The sequence below is a fragment of the Malania oleifera genome, chromosome 1 (assembly GCF_029873635.1).
Source record: "Malania oleifera isolate guangnan ecotype guangnan chromosome 1, ASM2987363v1, whole genome shotgun sequence".
Lineage (NCBI taxonomy): Eukaryota > Viridiplantae > Streptophyta > Magnoliopsida > Santalales > Ximeniaceae > Malania > Malania oleifera.
In genome coordinates, this window is record NC_080417.1 from 98,635,765 (window position 1) to 98,660,219 (window position 24,455).

Sequence of the window (24,455 nt, forward strand, 5' to 3'; positions counted from 1 at the left end):
AGGGGATCTGAGGGCCTAAAAAAACGTGTCAAGGCTCTTAATGCATCCCACTTCTCCCAACAAAAACTGCACGACATTCCCTCGGATGGTGACCTGCAACTACTACTGAATGAAAGGAGAGGGACTGTGCAATTATAGATGGGAAAGGAGAGAGAATGGGAAATGATAGGTGGTCTGGGTGTGCTGGATGTGAAAGCCTGGCATCCTTCCTTGCTCACAAAAACACTCTGCAATATCCACTTTAAAAAGGCTTTGTTTGGTCCAAATGCGTCAATCAAATCTACCTGAAAGGTTCAAGTCTGTGGGAGGCCAGGATATCAAATGACGAATTCTCACTATACAAAAAGCTCAATAGAATTAAGAATCAGATTATGTGAAGATGTGCGAACCACCTAGATGCATTGTTTCAGCTTTTTGAGGAATGTATAAGTACTATCTTAAACCGAGTAAGAGCCAAGTTCTTGTAAAATACATGGTGCCTTAGAGACATCCTTTTCCCCACTCACCTCTTGCTTTTAGATCATTTATGTTTTATTTTACAACTTCTCTTCATGTTTTCATCTCATTGTATTTTGAAGCCTCTCAATTAGTCATTCACAAATATTTGTAGGCATACAACCATAAGTTACATATGGAATGTTATATTCATTTATGTCTCCTTTATATTGAGGGATATGGATGTTGAAGCTTAATATACATTGTTGTCCCAAAACATAATAGCTTAAACTTTTAGGTAAAGTGATAATGTAACATGGTATTGGAGCTGGTTACCAGGAGGTCTTGGGGTCTAGTCTTGTTGCTTGCGTTTATTGTGTGGTTTTTAAAACTATTGTATTTCCTATAAGTGGTAATTTAACAATGGGTATATTATCTTTTCACTGGGGGTTTGGGGAGCTTCTTGGTTCTCATTTGTTGGGGAAATTTCCTCCATTCTGAAATTATAATTGAAGTTTAGAACATTTGTTGGTAAATTTAAATGTGGAAGGTAAGAGCAGATCAATCTCAATAATTTAGTGCCATTAATCATCATGCATGGGAATGGTGCTTAGAGGCTGGAAGTCTTGGGGATTATAGGTTGCAGGTTTATTCTTAATTTTATCATGATATGTGATGGGGCTATCTCTGAAAGGCATGTATGTAAGATTTCATGCCATTTATCCTTTTTATTATGTCATTGGTCTAGTTTAAAGTTTGAACTCTTAAAGATTTCAGGTTGACACTGAATGGTCTTGAATTCAACATTCTGTATAGTTTAATATGTCCATGAACTCAAGTCTAACTTCATGCTTGTAAAGTAAAAGATAACTTGATGCTTGTACTATGGGGGGGATATCATACAAATTTGATATGAAAAATATTAAATTCAAAATTTTGAATAATATATGAAACAATTTTGAAATGAGGATACACTTCTTAATTTTGTTATCTTACCTGATCTTAATAAACATTTAAATGGATCCAAAAACATAAAGGGACAGCAATACAATATTAATGAATTTTTTGTAAAATTATAATTGCATTATTATTATTATTATTATTATTATTATTATCCTCAAGATCCAGCACTATCTATGATAAGTATTTTTGTCATTTGACTTAATAAATGAAACGGTCGGATCCTTCAAATTTAAATAATATGAGTAAAGATATTTTTAAAAAATAGGCTAAAATCAACAAAATTAGATTTAATTTTTTTATTTTTATTTTTAAAAGTAACTAAAACTTAAAATTGGGACTAAGGAATTGTGTTACAGATGACCTCATCTTCCTCTTTCTTAATTATTCTCAAGTGATAACCACCCTTAGGCCTCCCTATTAAAGAAACTTTTTTTTTTTAAGAAATAAATTACTAAAAAGGTGAATTACATTTTTATTGTGCATATCAATATAATGGATGTGATCTGCATGTCGGAATTCTGAACAGTTGCTGCAGAGCATGCACAGTAGCCTGCATATAGCCATTATTTCCTACCATCCTATTTTTGCTAGCATCCATCAACTACGAATACTAATAAGCAATAAAAATAATATAATGTATATAAACATATTTAGTAATTATTTCTATAAAAAATTTTAAATCTCATCTTGGGATTTGCTGCCATCCAAAGAGACTAAACTCTCTGTCAACCATTTGATATTGTCCAATAGATACTGACAAATCTAGGCTGACATGGGCCATCCAACTCTGCACATTTTGGGGCTGTCCACCCGAGACGGTCCATCCAACGAACCAAAAAACACCATAGCACAAGGAACCGAGTTTTTTTTCTTATTTATTATTTATTAAAATATAGATATTAAAAAATATTTTTTTACAAAACTAATTCTTAAATTGACACGTGGAAAATCTCTCTACTTGGAGTAGCGAAATTTGGTAAAATATCGCTACTCTAAGTAGCGACATTTAGTTAAATATCGCTACTTGGAGTAGCGAGATTATGTCAGGATCATTCTGGGAAATACTTCTCAGAATGAGGTATTATTTAATATATTTTTTTAAAATACTTTGTAGAATAAGGTATTATTTAATATATTTTTTAAAAAAAAGTTAAAAGAGGAAAAAACTCTATTTAAATCCTTACTCCAAGCTAATTTTCCGTGACATTGCAGGTGAGTCGGTAGGGGGAATGAACTTCGAAAGATTTTGCCTTCCATCTTAGACAAGGGCCCCCATCTCAATCTGGAGCTTTCTAAACCGCTGATCGACACATTGCTTCCAACACGGTTCGTACGCGATGACCGTAGGATCCGCACTGTGATCACAACAACGTACATCGCGGCTTATTGAATCATACCCCGGATTTAGGAGGGGTCTTATCTCTCAAGCGCACTTTTCTCTGTTCTCTCTATTTCTACTCTCTCTCTTGAGGACCTCGCGAATCTCTCTCTGTCTCTCTGTTGCTTCAACGGATTCCAGGGTTTACTAGTTCTTCGATCGAGAAGAAGGTGAGTCTCTTCAGCGACTTTGTTTTGGATCTATTCTTATCTGTTCTTTATTTTGATTCTCCGTGTTTTCGCTATGCCGATTGCGTGATTGTTTCTTAATCTGGTTCGATTTAGGGTTTCATTTCTTAATATTTGGTTTTTCGTTGTTGTGTTCTGAATCTGAGTCTGTTCTGAATTTGGAAATCTGGTTTATAAGAATTTGGTTTTATGCTATTTTTTTTTTATTTATATTTGAATATTCTGTGGTATTCTGTTAACCATTTTTTTTTATTACTAGTTCATTTGGGATCATGTTTTTAAGAAAAGAAAAAAAAAAATTTAATATATTAATTTGTCGTCTGATAACTTTCGAATTTAGGCTTTGCTTTTGTTCTTAGATTGTTGAACTTTTAACAGTGGAGTTGCCAATGTTGACCTGCCCAGATAAATAAAAATGCAAATTAAAAGAAAAGAAAGTGTTGAGCGTAATTATATAGTGTTTCAGAAACTATTTGCACTTTTCACTTTTGTCTAAGCTATTCTGAAAACCCTAGAATTCGATCACAAAAGCTTGTTTTTTCTTCATCCGTGCGGACCGTGCTGATCTTTTATCTCGCTGCTCATCCTTCCTTGTCTTGTTCTACACGGTCCGATCTTCCTCGCAAGAACCCTACTTGACTTCGTGTCTCATTCATTTCGATTATCTCGAGCCTCCACCTAATAGATTCTCGGAAAAGAATCGATCAATTTTGCATCAGCAGCTTGATTCGGGCAATGCTTTTAATCTCAAGATGAAGTTGAAGAGGTGGAGGGCTTTAGAAGTGGTCAGTAGAGCTGCCGTTGTGTGATTATATTCTGCACTTCTTTATTTTCTGGGATAGTAATGCTTTTGTTTTTGCTTTCTGGGGTGCGATATTGTTAGGTTTTATGCTGATTTTGTTATCTATTGCTCGATTCCGGTATTAGCATTTAGAGTTGTTCAGTTGAATTATCGATCCTTCCAATTTGATCTTATTTTATTTGTTTATGGTTGCTGTTTAGAGGTGTTAACTGTATGGAGGCTGATAGTTCTAGGGTTTATCCTGCTTCTCTTGGTTGCTGGCTTGATGCCATTAGCATCAATATCCATCTGTGGTTGTGACTTATCAGACAGTGATTCAGATGGTCAAAAAATTGAATCTTCATGGTTTAACTTCGTATTATGTTATATCTTATCTTGTTCCTACAATGAACTACACAAAAAATTTAAACTGCGTCAACTTATTTTCTGTTTCTATGGCTTTTGCATCCAATTATTTCCTACCTTTTTGGCAACCAAAAGGGGCATTAATGTTCAAAGTCAAGAACTTAGATGGTGTAACTTTTCTAATTCAACCCCCAATTACTTGTTTTTGCAGTCAGCAATTTACTTATTTTTATCATAAAATTTTTTTGCAATGAAAAAAGAGCCCTAATATGCCAAATAATTGTATTAAATTGAGTTGAATGGATGCTAAGATTCAAAATTTTAATTTCTTTCCTTGGATGTGCTCAAGGTAAGGGGCCAACAAAGTAAAGGAAGCTGCACTTTCAACTAATTAACTGGAAAATATGCTAGTGAAATTGTTTCAGAAGTGTTCATTTTTGGGAAATTCAATTTTAGGAGGGTTTCTACTTTCTACAAACACATGACCTTTTCGCTTTAAAGTGATCAACTCCGAGCATAATGCATTTGGGTATCTTAGCGTGTTTGCCTTGTAATGTTATGATTTTTTTTTCATTTTTTATATACAAATCTGATTTAGACAATAACCATCCAGGTTGTGATAAAGAGAAGAAATGAAGAATTCATGTTGCTCATCCAAAGTAGATTAGACTCAAGGTTTTCTCTGTATTTTCTTGATGTAGGCTGTTCAGGTGCCTGTAATACACAACATCTGGCATAATTTTTTAAAAACCCGATTGCCAATTTCTCATAGGATGACTTCATCTATGGTCTGGGGCAAACATTTGAGTGAATCCAGGACTAGTTTTTGTTATTTAATTAATTATTTAGTTGGATATATAATTTATAAACTGGTCTTTGTTTTTATGATGCTTGGGTTTCTAACTCTTGTTTATTTCTAGATTTCAACCTTTTCAAAAGAGTATTTGAATTTAGATTTATTTTCATGCATTTATGCAGGAAAACTATCCTGGTTGACGACTACTAAGTCTTCAAATGTGATAGTGGTTGCATAAACAGAGTTTTTGTTCTGCAGTTCTCTGTTGTTGAGCACAATATGGCTTACGAAGAAGTTTTGAAGGCAGTATTTCCTCTACTAGATGGTACGGACCTTGCTTCTTGTATGGTTGTCTGCAAGCAGTGGAGAGACATAGCTCGAGATGATTACTTCTGGAAATGTGTCTGTGCAAGGAAGTGGCCTTCAGTCTGCAAGCGACCGTCCCCTCCCACTTCATCCTACTACAAGCTATTCCAGACCTTCTACAACTATAAGCGCCAGCATCATCGAACTCTCCTCCCACCTCGACTGTCATTCGATGATTTGGAATTTTACATTGACATTTGGAATGAGGAGAGATTAATTTTCTCCGAAATGGTCTCAGGCCGTGTTCTCCAGACTGGATTCAAGACTCCACCGCCTGGAATATGTAACTTGCTTAAGCTATACCTGGATGGCCCCGAGTACAAGATGACATTGCCTGTTGATCCAAGGTTCACTGTACCTTCTGGCCATACTGTGAGTGTCTCTGTGCTTGTGAGACGCAAGGATTCCAATAGGATTGCTTGCATAATAAACAAATCCTTGTTTGATTATATAGATCGAACCTCATTTAGAGCCCTCGCATTTGATTATCTCGACTTCTCGCCACTTCACCCCTTTGTTTCGGGAGTCAGGGCGTGGATTGCTTTGCTTTTCATGGAAGATGGAAATGATGGAGCCATTGATGTATTTGCTATTCAAATGGATTTTTGTGATGTTGCAAGCTCCGAAGAAGAGGTTTTGTGGCTGTTGGACATGCTTGATTGGAAGTGAAGGGTGGAACTTCGTTCCTGAAGCAATAAAAAACGTAGTCCAACTGCTGGGAAGTTGCATTTCGTTGCCTTCATTTCAAAGACTCTCATTATTGGTATCATTCTTTTGCATCTTTAAAACTTGTATATATTCATCAACATGTTTTCTTGAATAAAAGTGGACAATTTTTATCTTTGCTTCCCTCTAGATGTATTCTCCTGACATATTTTCTGTTTGTTGTTCTTGAATACTCTTTACATGCAAATTGATTTTCCATTGTGGTAGAAACAGTTACTCTGATCTATTCATGTTTTTACAAATGAGAATTACATGTCAGTGCATGGAATGGAGGAACGGTAAGGACGCATTTTAATTAAATAATTTCTCAATTGAGATCCTTTGAAGTAGATGATGATCCTTTGAATTAAATGATGATGTTGCTGATTGTTAATTCTCTCCATAGGGCGGAGTAGAAGAATGTGCAGAAAATTAAGTTGCGTTTTATTTTTGCCTTAATATAGTGTAATATGGTGACCAGCCCCAAGGGCACTGGTGCGTTTTATTTATGACTTAATATAGTAATATGGTGACCAGCCCCAGGGCATTGGTGCAGTGGAAAAGAGCTGGTCCCTCAAGTGGGAGCATTAGGGGTTCGATTTTCGATTGATAGTTGATGCTCCCAGATTGAGCCCTGGGTGAAGGGTCCTGTGTTGTGTCCTGAGATGAGAATTGGCCGAATGTCTAACCCAGTTGTAAGTTCTGTCAGCAACTGATTTTCCGGGTGGCAAACTAGGGGGAAGGTCACTACTCTGTGGGTTTGGTGCTGCATCGGGAGGTGTAAAGGGCTCATCGATGGCTGGAGTTCTCATGTCATCCAAAAAAATAAAAAAGAAATAATATGGTGACCACCCCTTGAAATACTAGGTAAGATAGAGTTTGAGGATTTTAGATTTTAGATTTAGATTTGTGAAAGCTCATAAGAAATCTATTTCAATTTTATATTGATTTAGGAAGATTTGGAAGAAATTTTATTTATATGTTTTAAAATTTAAGCAAAATCAAAATCAAAGGCATGAATTTAATTGAGTCGTGATACGAGTATGACAATGGAGTCATTTAAAGGTAAACCACTATGGCATCTAGTAGTAATTGAGAAGGGGATGGACTTGTTTCCAAATCTGTGTTGTGCTTCCATTGTTTTAGTAATAGCCTTGGACGAAATGGCGAGGTATCGCAAGGGGATTATCTATTTTTCCTATCCCTAATAAAGTTTTGGAGCATGTTGTCAAATTATGCAGGGCCTTTCTTTGGGATGGGAGGAAGAAGCCTTTAGTTGGTTGGAAGATTGTGTCTGCCAAAATCAGAAGGTGGTCTGGGGGTGATGGATCTGAAAGCCTGGAATCTTTCTTTACTCACAAAAACCCTTTGAAATATCCACTCTAAAAAAGACTCTCTCTGGTCCAAATGGGTTAATCAAATCTACTCGAAAGGTTTAAGTTTGTGGGAGGCCGGGATAAAACATAACTCCCCACTATATAGAAAGATCATTAGAATTAAGGACCAGATTATGTTAAGATGTGCCAACCACCTGGATGCAGTGCTTCAGTTTTTTGAGGAATGGGACCATGACCACACTAGCTCTTCCATTTGCTACAATTTCTGGAGAACTAAAGGAACTATAGTTCCTTGGTCCAAGGTGGTTTGGAAGAGTGGAAGTATCCCTAAACATGCTTTCACTCTTTGGCTAGGAATTATAAGGAAACTACCTAGTTGTGATAGGCTTATTGGTTTTGAAGGAGACCTATATTGTTCCTTTTGCTGCCAAGAACATGAATCCATTGATCATATATTTTTTAATTGCAGTTTCTCCTCTTAGGTTTGGAACACTATTAGAAGTTGGCTGGGGCTCAATAGGGTTATGACAACACTTAGAGCTGCAGTGAAATGGTTACGTGAGGTCAGGGGCACTGGGATTCATTTGGTAGGCAAGAAAGTTGGCCTGGCCTCTACTGTTTATCTCATATGGAATGCCAGAAATAGGAAAATGTTTGAAGGAAAATTCATGTCCTCAAAGGAGCTGATTGTGACCATTCAAAAATATATATACACAGTGGTCTATGATAGATTTGGGCTACACACAGATGGATGATCTTGTTGTATGAGTTTTGGATTGTAGTAATTAGCCAAAAGGCCCCTAGATTGCTCAGGTTCTCTTGTGCTCCTGAGTGTTGACTTATTACTTGCAATTTTGATGGGACTTATTTTCCCCCTAGGTATGCCTAGTGTTCTATGTAAATATTCATTTTGATCAATACATTTACCCTTCGATCAAAAAATAAATAAATAAATGAACCTTACGAGGGGTAACTCCGTATTTTACAAGTTGTCCCCATAAGAATTTTTGATAGAGCTGCCTCCCATGCGAAGAAAGCAACTTTTGTTGCCAATCGTTCCTGACAGGGTATTGACTATTGAGCGTTTCTCAGTTTCTTCTATGATACTTTTCACAAGACACATATTTGGATGGTCCCACATAATAATAATAATAATAATAATAATAATAAATTTTGGTAAATTTGGTGTCGAGCCAAGTGGTTAAATAATTAGTTAGCAACTTGGACTCAATGCAATCGGTAAAGTCATCCGATAAAACTTACAAATCTTGATTCAAGATAGGAGATGTAATTTGTTCAATTTGATTGGTTTTTAAAATTTACACCTAAACTCAAATATTCGACTTTAAAAATATATGAACCTAACTGATCCAAGCCAAACCTCAAAATGGGCCTTAATTATGCCACTAAACATCAAAGTTGGTCTTGTTAAAATATGTCAATTTAACAAGAAAATTTCCCGAGTTTTTTTGGATTTTAGGGTTTGATAGTGTTATAGTATTTTATGCTCATGATTACTTAACTGCTAACCAATAAAAAATGTCATTATACTTATATCGGTTTGCTTAAATTTTTCTAAATTTTCAAAACATAAAACCAAAAACCAAACTCATCATCTTTGTTCTTTTTATTCCAATACCAAATTGAATCAACAAAGGTGGGGGGAACCACCACCACAACAACAACAACAATGAGTTTGGTTTGTCAGTTCCAGTTGAATTCATTTTACCCCTAGTTTGGTTACTATAATATAATAGATTATAATGCTGATCTAATAGTTGCATTAAATAAAAAAGTAGATTGATTGTCGCAAATAACATAATAACAACATAATAATAAAAGTAATTAAAAATAAGCAAAATATAAAACAATTATAGCTAGGAAAGGAGCTGTGATATCTTCAGAAATTAGGAAAAAAGGAAATAATTAGTGCAGAAGGGGATGCCTGGGCTCCTTCCCCCTATTTGGTTTGTGGAATTAGCCTAAGAATGGAATCAAATTTCTGTATTTTTATCGATCCTATTTCGATCCTGAGAATGATGGAATTATGAATCTAGTCCAGATTGGTTGGAATCCATCTTCATTCCACGGAATCAAACTCTTTTTATTGTATAAAAAGAACAAAAAATAGTAATAATATTGATTGTTATTACTATTATAATAACAATAATAAATAATAATAATTGAAATAACATTAACATTTCTTATTATAAAAATAATTATAATAACAACAAGAACAATACTAATAATAAAAAGGGCCAAAATAATATTTATTATTTTAAGGATGATAATTATTATAAAAGTAAAAAAATAATAATTATAATGACTAGTAATAATTTTAAAAATCATATTTATTATTAAAATAATAATAATAATAACAAGAGAAATAATAAAAAGGAAATTATTATTATTATTATTATTATTATTATTATTATTATTATTATTAATTATCGTTATTGTTATTTTAGGGATAATAACAATTTTAAAAAGTTTAAAAATAATAATAACAACAATAAAAAGTGATAATTGCAAAAATAATAATCACTATTATAAAATAAAATAACATTAATATTAATGATTACAAAATTAAATAATTATATTTAGGAGTATTTATATATAGAAGACTTATTTTTCATCTCGAAGAAATTGAAGAATATCAAATGTTGAAAACAAATCAAAACTGTGATTCCTACATTCATTTCAAGTGCAGTAATTGCATTCGAAAAATAGTTTTATTACTGTATTATTCCATTTTTCCTTTAATTTCTTTCTTTTTTCAGTTTCATTTAAAAAACTTGGGAGGATTATGGTAAAATTAGAAGAAAAATTTCTTCAATATAAAAATGTTGGATTCTAGTAAATACCCATCCCCCTCCAGGCTCCAACGATTTTAGACAAAAAACAAAATGAAGAAATTTTGAACCAAATTATGAAGAAGAATGATATTTTAATTGAAGAAGAAATATATCAGCAACAGGATTAATGAAATTAGAGGATCAAGAAACCTTATCTCTAGAAGAATCAATAGAAGAAGTAAACAAAACAGTTGTGTAAAATTAGAAGATTTGAGTTAGGAAGAAAGTGAGAATAAAAGACACGAGATAGCAAAAAGAAGAAACAAATTATTAACTTCACTGGCTCGTCTCATAGATAGAAATATTTTGCAGATAACAAATATTATAATTACAAAAGTAGTAATTATTCATAGTAATAGGGGTTTACTCAAGCTAAACACCTGAATTTTGAGAAATTTATTTACGATATATTAGCCAGACAAAATCGACATAAATTGTTTCTTAATTATCTTGAGCATAGTGTTATCAAAAACTATATGTTCTATTACAACAATATCATGGAAGAACAATAAAAGGAAACAGCAAAATCAGGCCACTCTAAATACAACGTTTAAAACCCTATGTGGAAGTATAGAAAAAGAATTTTTAAAAGCAAAATTGAATCATGGAAAAGAAACGAATGGTAAAGAAGGTTTATAAATATAGAAATTTGTAATATAAGGTATTGACTTTGGTGCAATCCCAAGAGGGGGTGAATTGGAGATTTAAAAATTTCCTCCTAAGTTCAACTTGAAATTTGGTGGAGCTTCCAGATGGTAAGAGATGGATAAGCTGTAAATGGGTATATAGGAAGAAGGAAATAATTTTAGAAAATGAATGAGAGAAATTCAAAGCACACAGTTGGTGGCAAAATGATACTTACAGAAGAAGGAGATAAACTATGATGAGATCTTTTCACCTGTAGTCCGACATTCTTCTATTAGGATTGTATTGGGTTTGGTAGTTCATTATGATCTTCATTTGGAACAAATAGATGTGAAGACGATGTTTATTTACAAAGACTTGGAGGAACAAATTTTTATGTTACAACCGGAGGGATTCAGCGAACCGGGAAAAGAAAACTTAGTTTGCAAGTTCAAGAAATCTCTTTACGAGTTGAAACAGTCTCCAGGAAATGGTATAAAGATTTGATTCTTACATGATCAAGATCGGCTACAAAAGGTGTGAGCATGACTGCTGCGTATATGTGAACAAGCTTGATGATGATTCTCTTATTTTCTTATTATTGTACGTCGATGACATGTTAATAGTTGCAAATAATTTAACTGAAATGAATCAATTAAAAGAACTGTTGCATAAGGAATTTGACATGAAAAATCTTGGTTTAGCCAAGAAATGCTTGTTGTTGATTTACATATTCCGTTGTGCATCATATGTTTGATCATTATACAATAGAGGCTAATTCAAGTTTATTTAGTTTTTCTTATTCGAAGCTAATTTATATAAACAATATTAGATTCCTAAATTCCTATCAATATCTTCTAAAAATTCGATAAAATATTTTAGAATATTAAGTTATTTTATTACGAGTCCTAATTTGAGGTGATTCCTAAATTTTTGTTTTTTCCATATTGATTTGTAAATTCTTGAATAATATAATTGTTTAGTCACTTAAATACAAAGACAAAAATTTTCAATAACACTAAAATAAGTATATTAAGGAACAATTCCTAAACATGAAAATTTGTTGAGGGCAATTGTTTAGTGCATCATTTTTCAAAACGAATGTAGTAAAAAGTTGATTTTTTTTTTTTAATTAGCACTCCAATGCTATGTCTAAAGTTGCGATAACTATTCATAATAATAAAATGAAATATAATGAGAAATCTGGGAGTAAAGAGAATAGTTATTCTTTCTATATTTGTTATTATTCCATTCAACATAATTTATATGGTAAAACTTAAGAATAATTATTTCTTATCTATCCCTTGTTATAGATCCATAAAATGTTTTACTTTATTATTATTTTTTATGCCAACAACATTATTTTTTATATGACTAAATATATGTATCCTATTATAATTAATATATTCATACAAATAGGCATTTCACAAACAAAAGTAACCTAATAGTTTTTTAATTATTAATTAATAATTATAAAAATTTTAATCCTATAAAATAACTAAAAAATGTATTTTAGAGTTGTCTCGTTCATGAGACAAATGACTCAGCCCTCATTGGCTCCAAGTTGTGGGGCCACCACTGCAGATTGGCTTCGAGAAGTCGTGGGCCCATTGTGGCTTTATTAAAGTCGGTAACCTAATCGACGTAAGAACCGATCTCAAGCCAGATGAGTAGCAAATCAGAGTTCCTTCAGTAGGGGGTTGTATGTATAAATTTCGTGAACAATGATTGAACTGAACATTCCAAGTGCATCCAATAGGAATCAAACCTACGAATTTATACACACACACACACACATGCACAATAAATACAAGTAACCTATTAGACAATACATTCATATAAAAAAAAAAAAATTTAAGAACAATTAGATAAAACTATATTTATAAATTTATATTAGATATGAAACCTAAAGAAATAAACTTCATTTGACTAAAAAAATAAAATAAACTAGCGGTTGTGTTATAATCCTAACTGCTGATTTTGTTCTCAGATTTTAAAACAAATATAAATCTTCTTGGCAGTGTTCATAAACCACAAACAAATACAGTAATCTCAACAACACCTAAACTGAAACTTGATTATTTCAATGTGTGCATGTGTGTCAGGCCTGATCAAGAAATTATTTCTTCACCAATCAACAATCAACAAAGCCACAAGAATTGCAACAAAATATAAACATGCAAAATCACAAAATCACAAGAACACATTTACGTGGTTCGACCAAAAAATTGGCCTACATCCATGGCAGGAACTCACCTTCAAAGACGCTTTATTAATAATGGTGGAAATGAATACATATGCACAGATCTTCCTTTTTAGGGCTTATCGATCTCCTTCAAACTTAGCTCAAGAATGACCCAAGAAAACTCCTCTTCACACCTGTGAAGAACCCTAGACTTCTTCCTATCTTCCTCCCTAACTTTCCTGAAGAAACCCCCTCCCAAACTTGAGATCTGTCCTTCCTATTTCAGCTTACCCAAGCTCGAACCAGCGCCGGCCGTAAGAACCCCAAATCTGAATTTTTTCACTTTGCTGTGTGCTCTCTCTAATCTGCTGCAAGCTCTCTCTCTCTCTCTCTCTCTCTCTCTCTCTCTCTCTCTCTCTCTCTGAAGGCTATCCTTTCCACTGAAGGCTCTCGACTAAAGGTTCTAGATTTTTTTTTCGCGCCTCAGCACTGCTGGTTCTTTTTGACAAATAAAATACAAGCCAAATTTAAAATTACATCAATGCCCTTAATAAAAAAAAAAAAACTGCAGCCATTGGATCTCCATTGACAATGGACAATCCAAATTTCTTTCCACCAAGCTTGACACTCCAACAATTCTCCACCTTGGCAAGCTTGTGACCCTTGCTCCTCCTTGCATCTCCTATGGTTGTTCCTGCAAAACAAACACTAGCAACTTCCAGGTTAACCAAGTTTGAATAATGTTCAAACTTACATTTTGGTACTGCTTTGTTAGTCTTGGTGCAATCCTAAGAGGGGAGTGAATTGGATATTTAAAAATTATTGCCTAGATCAATTGGTTTAACAATAGTGTTACACAACCTAGGGTCAGTCTGTGCAATCAATAAATAAACATACACGCGCAGTAAAGTAAAGTGCGGAAAAAGTAAATGATACACGCGATATGTTATCGAGGTTCGGCCAAATTGTCTACGTCCCCGCCTTGGCTAAAAAGCACAAGGATTACCACTATAGGCTCACTTAACGGGTAGAGTGGCACTTAAACAACCCGGTCAATTAGCACAAGGCTGACCACAACCTTTACACACAATCCTTACCGGGCAGGATTACCGCCCCCTCAGGCCATTTCTGGAATACAACAATATGTTCACAATAAAATTTGTGTACAACAAATGTACTTCTCAACTAAGTAGATATGTACTACAATACGCACAGTATAATTAATACACTACCAAAAGATAAGATATGATAAACTCAGTATAGTCTAAGTGTTTACTCTCAAATATTTATGCAAATATTGCAATCAGTGCATGAGAGTGTAAATGATATGATCTTTGTGTCAAAATGATAGTATCAATCATAATGCAGCAATAGAGATCTCAAGCACGCTTCAAATATCCTCAACAAATATTTTTCTCACAATAAATCACAAAAGATATTTGAAGTTGATTTGTAAAATAGTGTTTATCTTCAAGCACACTTTCAAATACCTTCAACAAATATTTTTCTCAAAATAAACCCCACAAGATATTTGAAATCGGTTTGTAAAAATTATTTGATCTTTGTGTCAAAATAATATTATCAATCAAAAGGTACAATAACAAAGATCTTCATAAGCAAATATTCCAAAAGTATTTTTCTCAAAAATAAGCACACTGGATGTTTGAAAACGGTTCGTAAAAATTTATTTCACAAACAAAAAGCAATACGAACTCTTAAGTATTGCAATGATGATACAGAACTCACAAGCTCTACGAAAATTTCCTACGAAAGACTTATTAATGAAGTCTCCTAGAAAAACTCAAGCTTACTCTCGAATAAAAAATATATATCAATCAACTAGAACCAACGAGAGTGTAAGCTTAACTAGAAACTCACAATAGTACTCTTACTTAGCAAGGTTTGCAATGAGGATGAGTAAGAATGAAGAAATGAAGCATGAATGTGAGAAATAGAGCTTTTGAAAATCAGAGAAAATTTTCTAATTGTTTTGCTAATCTCTCACTATTTTTTGCAAATGAGGGGATATATATAGTGTTCCCCAAAAATATAACCGTTCAAGACATGTAGGATAATACTATTAGGATTGTTTAAAAACATTTTAACACCATTAACCTTGTTTAAAAAATTTAATTGTGGTAAAAAATATTGTCCAACCCGAGAGCACCGGTTGACCGGACTTGAGGTTCGGTTGACCAAGTGACTGAGTTCAGTCGATCGGACTTAGTGTCCCAAGGGCGATTTTCCATTTTCGCGCTGTTCGGTCAACCAGGTGATTTTGAACTATGAAATTTGGTCGACCAAGACGTTGGATTCTCCCACCTGTGGGTTTGATCGACCAGTGCGTTGCCCATTTAAATTTGGTCGGTCGACTGAGGAGTCAAAAGTTGACACGGTGGGAGTTTGGTCAACCAATTCATATGAACTTGGTACAGTACAATCGACCGAGCTATGGTCAAAAAGTTGACCGCTTGACCGGTTTGGTCTACCGAACATGCATTTTTAATGCATTTCGGTTCCAATCCCTTTGTATGTAAACCCTATTTATATGATGATTAAATTTAAGAAGATAGGGCATATTTTCATGTAGTATGGGGAGTACTAAGGTCATTTGAGGACACCAAAAAAATCCAATTTCAATCAACCGAAAGGTGATCCCTAAGGTCCATCTATAGTCTGGAACTTATCAATCCTACCATACTGGTAAGGCATTAATTATTACATACTATTTTCTTATGTTACTATTACAGACCCAAAATGATAAATAGAAATTACAATGAATAAACATTTTGAGTCTTCGTCTTCTTTAAGCCCATGTGTGTGCACAAATTCATCAACCATTAAATATCATAGTATTTGTCATAATCAAAATGAGAAATGACCTATAAGGTCAACGTGCTTTAGTCATCATATCAGAAGGATTATCCTCTGTTGGAATTTTCCTTACTTCTATTTCACCACTAGAAATAACATCCTTTACAAAATGCAGTCTAACATCTATATGCTTGGACCTATTCCTAACCAAATGAATAATGTTTTGATTGTCACAATAAGTTATGACGGTTCTACTATACATTCCTAAGTCTAGACACAGTCTTTTTATCCATATAACCTCCTTAAAGGCTTTAGTCATAACAATATATTCAGCCTTCGTGGTAGACAAGGCTACCACCGACTGCATGTGTGATTTTTAACTAATAGCACTACTAAAAAAGGAAAAGACCATACCAGACAAAGACTTCCTGGTATCTAGATTTCCAGTATAATCAGAATCTACATATCCTTTTAACCCTATTTCACAATGCATATCCCTTTTTCCAAATATTAATCCTTGCTGTTTTGTTCCAGACAAGTATTGAAAAATTTGTTTCAAAACATACCAATGTGGTTTTCCAGGTTTGCTCATAAATCTACTCACTTGACTTATAGCATAAGATAGATCAGGTCTAGAACATATCATAGCATACATTACACTACCAACCATACTAGCATAAGGTATTCTATTCATAAACAGTGACTCATTTTCAGTTTCAGGACACTGTTTTTTAGACAATTTAACATGTTGTGCAACAGGAATAGAAGTAAATTTAACATGACTCATTCTAAATCTTTTTAACACCTTTGAAATATAAGACTTTTGAGACAAGTAGAGAAGTTTTTTATCCCTTTCTCTAGTTATTTCCATACCAAATATTCTTTTAGCAGGTCCTAAGTCTTTCATTTCAAATTCAGATTTAAGCATGCATTTAACTTGATTTAACATATTCAAGTCTCCACAAGCAACGAACATGTCATCAACGTACAATAGCAAATATATATTTATCACATGATTTATAATAGATACAACCATCATAATTGCTTCTATAGAAATCATTTTGAATCATGTAAGAATCAAATATTTTATACCATTGTCTAGGTGATTGTTTCAGCCCATATAAAGATTTCTTTAATAAACATACATGATTTTTATTCATTTATGTATCAAAGCCCTCGAGAGGTTGCATATAAACTGTTTCTTCTAAAGTACCGTGCAAGAAAGCAGTTTTAACATCAAGTTGTTCCAAATGCAAGTCATGTATAGCAACAAAAGATAATAAAATTCTAATTGAACTATGCCTCACAACAGAGGAAAATATTTCATTATAATCTACCTCTTCCCTTTGTGTAAATCCCTTATCCACTAACCTAGTTGTATACCTAGGTGGTTCAATTCCAGGGATTCCCTCTTTCCTCTTGAAGATCCACTTGGATCCTATGAGTTTCTACTTTTTCGGTCTAGGCACCATCACCCATGTATTATTCTTGTTTAGATACTCAATTTCTTCTTGCATTGCAGGAATCCATTTCTCTACCTCTTTACTATCCATGGCCTCTCTAAAAGTCCTATGTTCCACCTCAATTTCTGTTTCAGCAACAAAAAGAGTAAAAGTCGTCATATCAGCTTCCCTATACCTTTGAGGAGGTTTTATAACCCTCATTTCCCTATCCCGTGCTAGAAGGTAGGTTTTACTTAATCCGGAGGTTTCTATTTCTGAGTTTTGCTCCTTAGAATCTGCAGCATCTGTTTCTGAATGACTATGAGAAGTGAAGGGTTGCTCCACCTCAAACTGCATATCACTAGTATCAGAGTGCCTAATAATTTCATCTAAATTCTCTGGTTCCCCCCCCCCCCCATGGCAGTTTCATAAAAAACTATATCCTTGCTAATAATATATTTTCGTTTTCTAGGTTCTGTAACCCAGAGCTTATAGCCTTTAACCCCCACTGGGTATCCCACAAAAATGCATTTAATAGCCCTAGACTCTAATTTATCAGCTCTAATGTGGGCATAGGCTAAGCACCCAAAAACTTTTAAACCCTAATAATTAGCAGGCTTTCCCGACCAGATTTCTTGAGGAGTTTTAAAGTTTAGAGCTGAGGAAGGACAGCTATTAATAAGGTATACATCAGTAGTCACAGCCTCTGCCCAAAAGGTCTTGGGCAGACCTAAAGTGGCTAGCATGCATCTTACCCTTTCAAGAATAGTCTTATTCATCCTTTTAGCTAATCCATTTTGTTAGGGAGTTTCCCTAACAGTCCTATATCTAGCAATGCCCTCAACTTTACAAAATTCATAAAATTCATTTGACAAGTATTCTAATCCATTGTTTGTTATCAGTGTTTTAACTTTTCTGCCAACTTGAGTTTCAACTAAGGTTTTCCATTCTTTAAACTTCTTAAAAGTATCACTTTTATGTTTTAGAATATATACTTTCCTAGAAAAGTCATCTATTAATGACAGAAAATACTTAGAACCGCCATGAGAATTAACCTTAGCAGGCCCCCACAAGTCTGAATGTATGTAATCAAAAATCGATTTTGTAGTGTGAGTGGACTTCTTAAAACTAACCCTAGTAGACTTAGCCAAGACACACTCCTCATAGAATGACAAATCCTCAAGTTTGCTATCCCCAAGCAGCCCCTGTTTCTCTAGCTCCTTTAGGCCTTGTTGGCTAACATGTCCTAGCCTCCTGTGCCACAAAGAAACCTGATCATCTACCCTGTGATTGATAGGTGAAGCCTCACCTATCACTGTCTTTCCTACCAAGGTGTACAGCCCATTCTTTAGCACCTCTTTCATCACTACAAGTGATCCTCTACATACTCTCAGGCTACCTCCTTCAGACTTAAACATGTACCCTGTCTTATCTAAGCTACCAAAAGAAATCAAGTTTCTTTTCAACTCAGGTATGTACCTCACATCTCTTAGCACTCTTTCAATCCAATCATGCATTAGAAGCCTCACTGTCCCAATACCCTGTATTTTACATGACTTATTGTTTTCTAGGACAACATGACTTCCTTCTAAGCATGTAAAAGACTCAAACCAGTTTTTCAATGGACACGTATGGAAGCAACATCCTAAATCTAATATGCATTCTTTTCCCGAATCTTTCTCAGATATGTTCAACACTTCTGCACTATCATACCCATCTAGAACTACAACTGTCTTACCCTTTGGTTCAGAGGTGGTGGCATTTGCAACCTTTTTTCCTTTCAGGGCAGTCCCTCTTAAAGTGCCCTTCCTTGTGACAGGCAAAACACTTTAGTGCTTTGCTTTTAGACTTTGATCTAGACCTCTTTCCTTTTCTTTTCTTGTCCCTATTTTCAGACCTGCCTCTCATATCTAACCCTTCCCCTGACAATGTTTTAGACTCAAACTTGGTATGCAATTCCTAGAGTGCAAAACTGCTTGCATATTTTCTAAAGTCAGCCTTTCTCTCCCATACGTCATAGTTTCTTTAAGATTATCATATGCAGAATCAAGAGAACTCAATAAAAGAATTTCCTAGTCTTCTTCATCTATACTAATATCAATATTAGCAAGATCCAAAAGAATTTTATTAAACTCATCTAAATGTTCATCAATAGATGTTCCAGAGGTCATCCTAAAGGTATAGAGTCTAGTCTTCTTATGGAGTCTATTTGCTAGGGATTTTGTCATGTACAAACTTTCTAACTTTAGCCAGACTCTAGCTGCCATATCCTCATTGGCAACTTTCCTAAGCACTTTGTCTCCTAAGGACAAGATAATGGCACTATATGCCTTCAGGAGGATTTCGGACTTCACTTTTTCGGTGGAGAGAAAACTTGGTTTCCCCTCTTGTGAAGTGGAAGCCCCCTTTTTTTTCTCCAAGAAGGGCTTCCTTAAGCCCCTGCTGTACCAAGATGGCACGCATTTTAATCCTCCATAAACCAAAGTCATTTTTACCTGTAATTTTGTCTATCTCAAACTTAGTGGTCCCCATCGCAAAGCCAAGCTCTGATACCACTTGTTGTGTTATAATCCTAACTGCTGATTTTGTTCTCAAATTTTAAAACAAATATTAAACTTCTTGGCAGTGTTCATAAACCACAAACAAAACAACTCTGCTTGTTTCTTTTATAGCAATCTCAACAACACCTAAACTGAAACCTACTTATTTCAACGTGTGCATGTGTGCCAAGTCTGATCAAGAAACTATTTCTTTACCAATCAACAATCAACAAAGCCACAAGAATTGCAACAAAATATAAACATGCAAAATCACAAAAACCACAAGAACACATTTACGTGGTTCAGCCTGTTCAACCCAAAAATTGGCCTACATCCATGGTAGGAACTCACCTTCGGAGACGCTTTATTAATAATGGTGGAAATGAATACCTATATACAAATTTACCTTTCTAGGGCTTACCCATCTCCTTCAAAATCAGCTCAAGAACGAGCCAAGAAAACCCCTCTTCGCACCTGCGAAGAACCCTAGGCTTCTTCCTATCTTCCTCCCTGACTTTCCTGAAAGAAACCCCCTCCCAAACCTGAGATCAGTCCTCCCTATTTCAGCTTACCTAGGCTTGAACCAGCGTTGGCCGCAAGAACCCCAAATCTGAATTTTTTCCCTTTACTGTGTGCTCTCTCTAATCGGCTACAAGCTGTCTCTCTCTCTCTCTCTCTCTCTCTCTCTCTCTCTCTCGGCTACAAATAAAATATAAGCCAAATTTAAAATTACATCAATGCCCTTAATAAAAAAAACTGCAACCGTTGGATCTCCGTTGCAAATGGACGATCTAGATTTCTTTCCACCAAGCTTGACACTCCAACACTAGCACTATATATTAATTGTACGTAAAAATATTACGAGTGTAAATTATTTTATAGAGAAAAATATGGAAAAAATCAATAGAAATTATATACATTTTCATTTAAAAGTTTTGTTTTAAACATGTTAATACTGAACATAAATATATTCACTTGATGAAAAAAAAAATGTGTTGATATTGTAAATGCTAAATAACCTGTATATCCCAAAATAAAAATAAGTAAATTCCTCTAACATGTTCTAGAATTATTATAAAGTGTCTAACATGATTTAGATAAGTTATAATATTACTTAGGAAAGATAAAGTTTAAAAACAAAATTATAGACCTAGAAATACCCTCCAAATATTAAAATTTAAAATTTATCTTAAATTTAGAAGATTCACCAATTTATCATTATGTATGCGAAAAATAATAACTATAGATTTTAGGTAGCAAATTATAATTAATTTATTAATATTTTTATTGAAATATTTCATACATTGAAATTATATTCAAAATGAAAAATAATAAAATGTATGCATACTTACTAAATTTATATTTTATAATATTATCTTCCTATATCTAAATGTATGCAATATTAATATTTCATTTCTATGTTTGTGTTTGTAGTCTTAAACAAAATATAATTTTTTAAAATAAATTTAAGTATTCATACTTAAATATTTGTAAGCTAAATTATGATAATATACTATTAATTTATTTTAAAAGAAAATAAATTTATTTCAAATTATAAAATATTTTTCACAATATTATTCATGTGCAATCACAGTGGCGATTATTTACTAGTATACATAACCATAGCAATGCGCTTAAAAAAATCTAATAAATAATTTTTGTACACACAAAGTATGATTGTTTAGTATGTTTCAGGAAAAAGTCACTCTTTCTTGATTATATTAGATAAAAGTAGAAAATCCTAAAGGTAAGAACAACTAATAAAAGTTTTATGATGCATGCATGATGAAATAATTCAAAATCTATAATTAAAATAGAAGAAATTCAATATATAATATCAAAAATCTAGGCTACTAAACTACCTTTACAGATGGCCATATAGCTCCATGCACACAGACATTAAATCGATGATTTTCCTAATAAATAGACATTAAGTTCTTGTCCCTAAGCAAACTATAGAGTTGATACACATCAAAAAATTAAGGTGAGATGATTACACCTTTCAGTAAATAACAAGAACTTTATCAAAACATTTATTCAGATAACCTTTTAAAACATTGAAAGAAAAAAATACACAATAAAAATTGAGCTAATCAATCATGATACATTACTTGGAGTCAAACAAATGTTTTACATTCACCTAGAAATTAGAGAATTTGACTACCAATAAATAATAGGGATATAATACATTTGGAAAGGTTTTTTAGGATGTCAAACATATGCTTTAGATTTTTAGTGAAATTAAGGAAGTCATTATTGAAGGGACTTACGGAATAGCCCTATGATCCAGTTGTAGTGTATACGGATAACAAAAAAAATTAATTAGATCATGTAATTCCTAATTACGTGATTAGGATTATACCTACGAGATCTGTCTGGTTTGATCCCGAATCTGCAAGTACGAAAACGAGCTTTTGAAGACGACCAGGATTCTTCTACTCTATTCCTTGGACACGCCTTGCTCCTGAGAGAGTAGGCTCGTAAGCGGTTGTTAGGGTTTTCTTCTCTCACGAAAACATCTACCTCTATGAGAGTTTTTTCGTCTCTCCTAGCTGTTGAATGGAGCGCGTATATATAAGCTACAGTAGGGATCTCTGGACAACTATGATTAGGGCTTCCCACGTAATTAAGAATTCCTAATTCGACTCGAATTTATCCTTAATTATGTTAAATATAATTCATACCACTAAAGAATTATAATTGCACTCCTTGTCATATTCGAAATTAGATTTCAAACTCCTATTATTAAATGCTTATTTATCTCCCCACGTAAAGATTATAGATACCCGTCTTTTAAATTAAATTACTGACAATTTAATTAATTGACATATTAATTCCTTGAGACCTTCCACTTAACTTATTTGATGTGCCGGATTCAAAATCCACCTGCAGGGTTTGACACAATCAAAATTTATAAGTTTCCTCAAGGGGGTATCATCAATCCCGATATTGGGACGTGAATTCCATCAATAATTAATGTTCACCATACACATAATATCATCACCCAACTCACTGAGTATTTTAACTTATAAAGAATCTCAATCTTCTATGAATCAAAGTAATAAACACTGTATGCACATGCCCAATAATCATATCAAGATTAAGAGCATAAACACTCATAATGACCATGAGATATTAATTGTTTTATATAGTCAGTATAAAAACAATTACCCCAAAACGGTCATGTTCAATGCACATACAGTGTACTAGCACAAAAAGTTGGAACTGTACCATTCCCAATAGTCAAGACAGATCTATTAAAATCTTGTTCTATAGTCCTACCAATGGTGTGTCCAATTTCATTTAAAACTGTGAACAATAAACCTATATTCTATAAGAATTGATGATCTAATCTTCTATGTATAAGTCGTACTCTACACACTAGATCACCTACTATATAAAATAAAAGACACACATGCATAATCATTAAATAAATAATGTTAGGAAAACATTACTCACAAAGATTCTCATTAAAATGGAATAACTGAAGTTAAATACTAAAACTGATTACATAAAGTATGTCGTTCAGTATAAATCGCTAACAATCTCCCACTTAGAGTCAAAGTCATGTTGTCATACATCTCACTCTCATTCCCTTTACATGACTATCAAAATTTCTAGCTAGTAAGCTCTTTGTAAACGAGTCTATCGGGTTGCTTGCCGATGCAATCTTGGTCACCATCACATCACCTCTTTGCACGATATCTCGTATAAGGCGATACTTACGCTCAATGTGTTTTGCCCTCTTATGGGTCTTGGGTTCCTTTGAGTTAGCAACCGCCCCACTATTATCACAATAAAGTGTAATAGGCGATTGTACCAAAGGCACCACTCTTAGATCCAATACGAAGTTCTTAAGCCAAACGGCCTACTTGGTTGCCTCAGAGACTGCCACATATTTAGCCTCCATAGTGGAATCAACAACACATGATTGCTTGATACTCCTCCAACTAATGGCTCCACCTCCTATGGTAAACACATTTCCCGAGGTTGATTTTCTAGAATCCTTATCTAATTGAAAATATGAGTCTGTGTACCCAATGGGTACTAGACTATCTGCCTGATAAACCAACATATAATCTCTAATCCTTTTCAAGTACTTGATTATATGTTTTACTGCAGTCTAGTGTTCTTGCCCTGGGTTAGACTGATATCTGCTGATTATGCCTACAGCAAAACAGATGTTAGGTCTAGTGTAAAGCATAGCATACATGAGGCTTCCTACTGCTGATCCATAAGTAACTGCCTTCATGTTCTCTACCTTAATCAATGTTTTAGGACACTGGTCCTTGGATAGAGAGAGTCCATGTCTAAAAGGGAGTAACCCTTTCTTAGAATCCTATATGCTAAAACAAGCAAGAATCATATTGACATAAGTAGCTTGTGATAAGCCCAACATCCTTTGCTTGCGATCTCGCAAAAGCTTGATCCTAAGGATGGGACCAGCTTCTCCCAGGTCCTTCATGTCAAACTGTCCGGATAACCATACCTTAACCAAAGATAATACTCCCGCATCATTTTTGATGAGTAAGATATCATCCATATATAGCACCAAGAATGCCACCACGTTTCTTTCATGCTTTTTGTATACACGTGACTCATCAGGGCATTGATCAAAACCATAAGATTTAATGGTTTGATCAAAACAAATGTTCCAAGACCTAGATGCCTGCTTAGGTC

General features: G+C 34.0%; 1 protein-coding gene across 1 annotated transcript; it reads left to right on the forward strand.

Moving 5' to 3' along the window:
- Window positions 1-2,598: 2,598 nt before the first annotated feature.
- Window positions 2,599-6,122, forward strand: LOC131156455 (F-box protein At5g39250). Its single transcript, XM_058110155.1, has 2 exons — window positions 2,599-2,946; window positions 5,090-6,122. The coding sequence occupies exon 2, from the start codon at window positions 5,187-5,189 to the stop codon at window positions 5,940-5,942; it is 756 nt and encodes a 251-aa protein (XP_057966138.1). The 5' UTR covers window positions 2,599-2,946; window positions 5,090-5,186; the 3' UTR covers window positions 5,943-6,122.
- Window positions 6,123-24,455: the final 18,333 nt, after the last annotated feature.

Bases quoted from the DNA above. Each gene is read 5' to 3' on its own strand.
- LOC131156455 (XM_058110155.1), top strand. From the start codon at position 5,187: ATGGCTTACGAAGAAGTTTTGAAGGCAGTATTTCCTCTACTAGATGGT.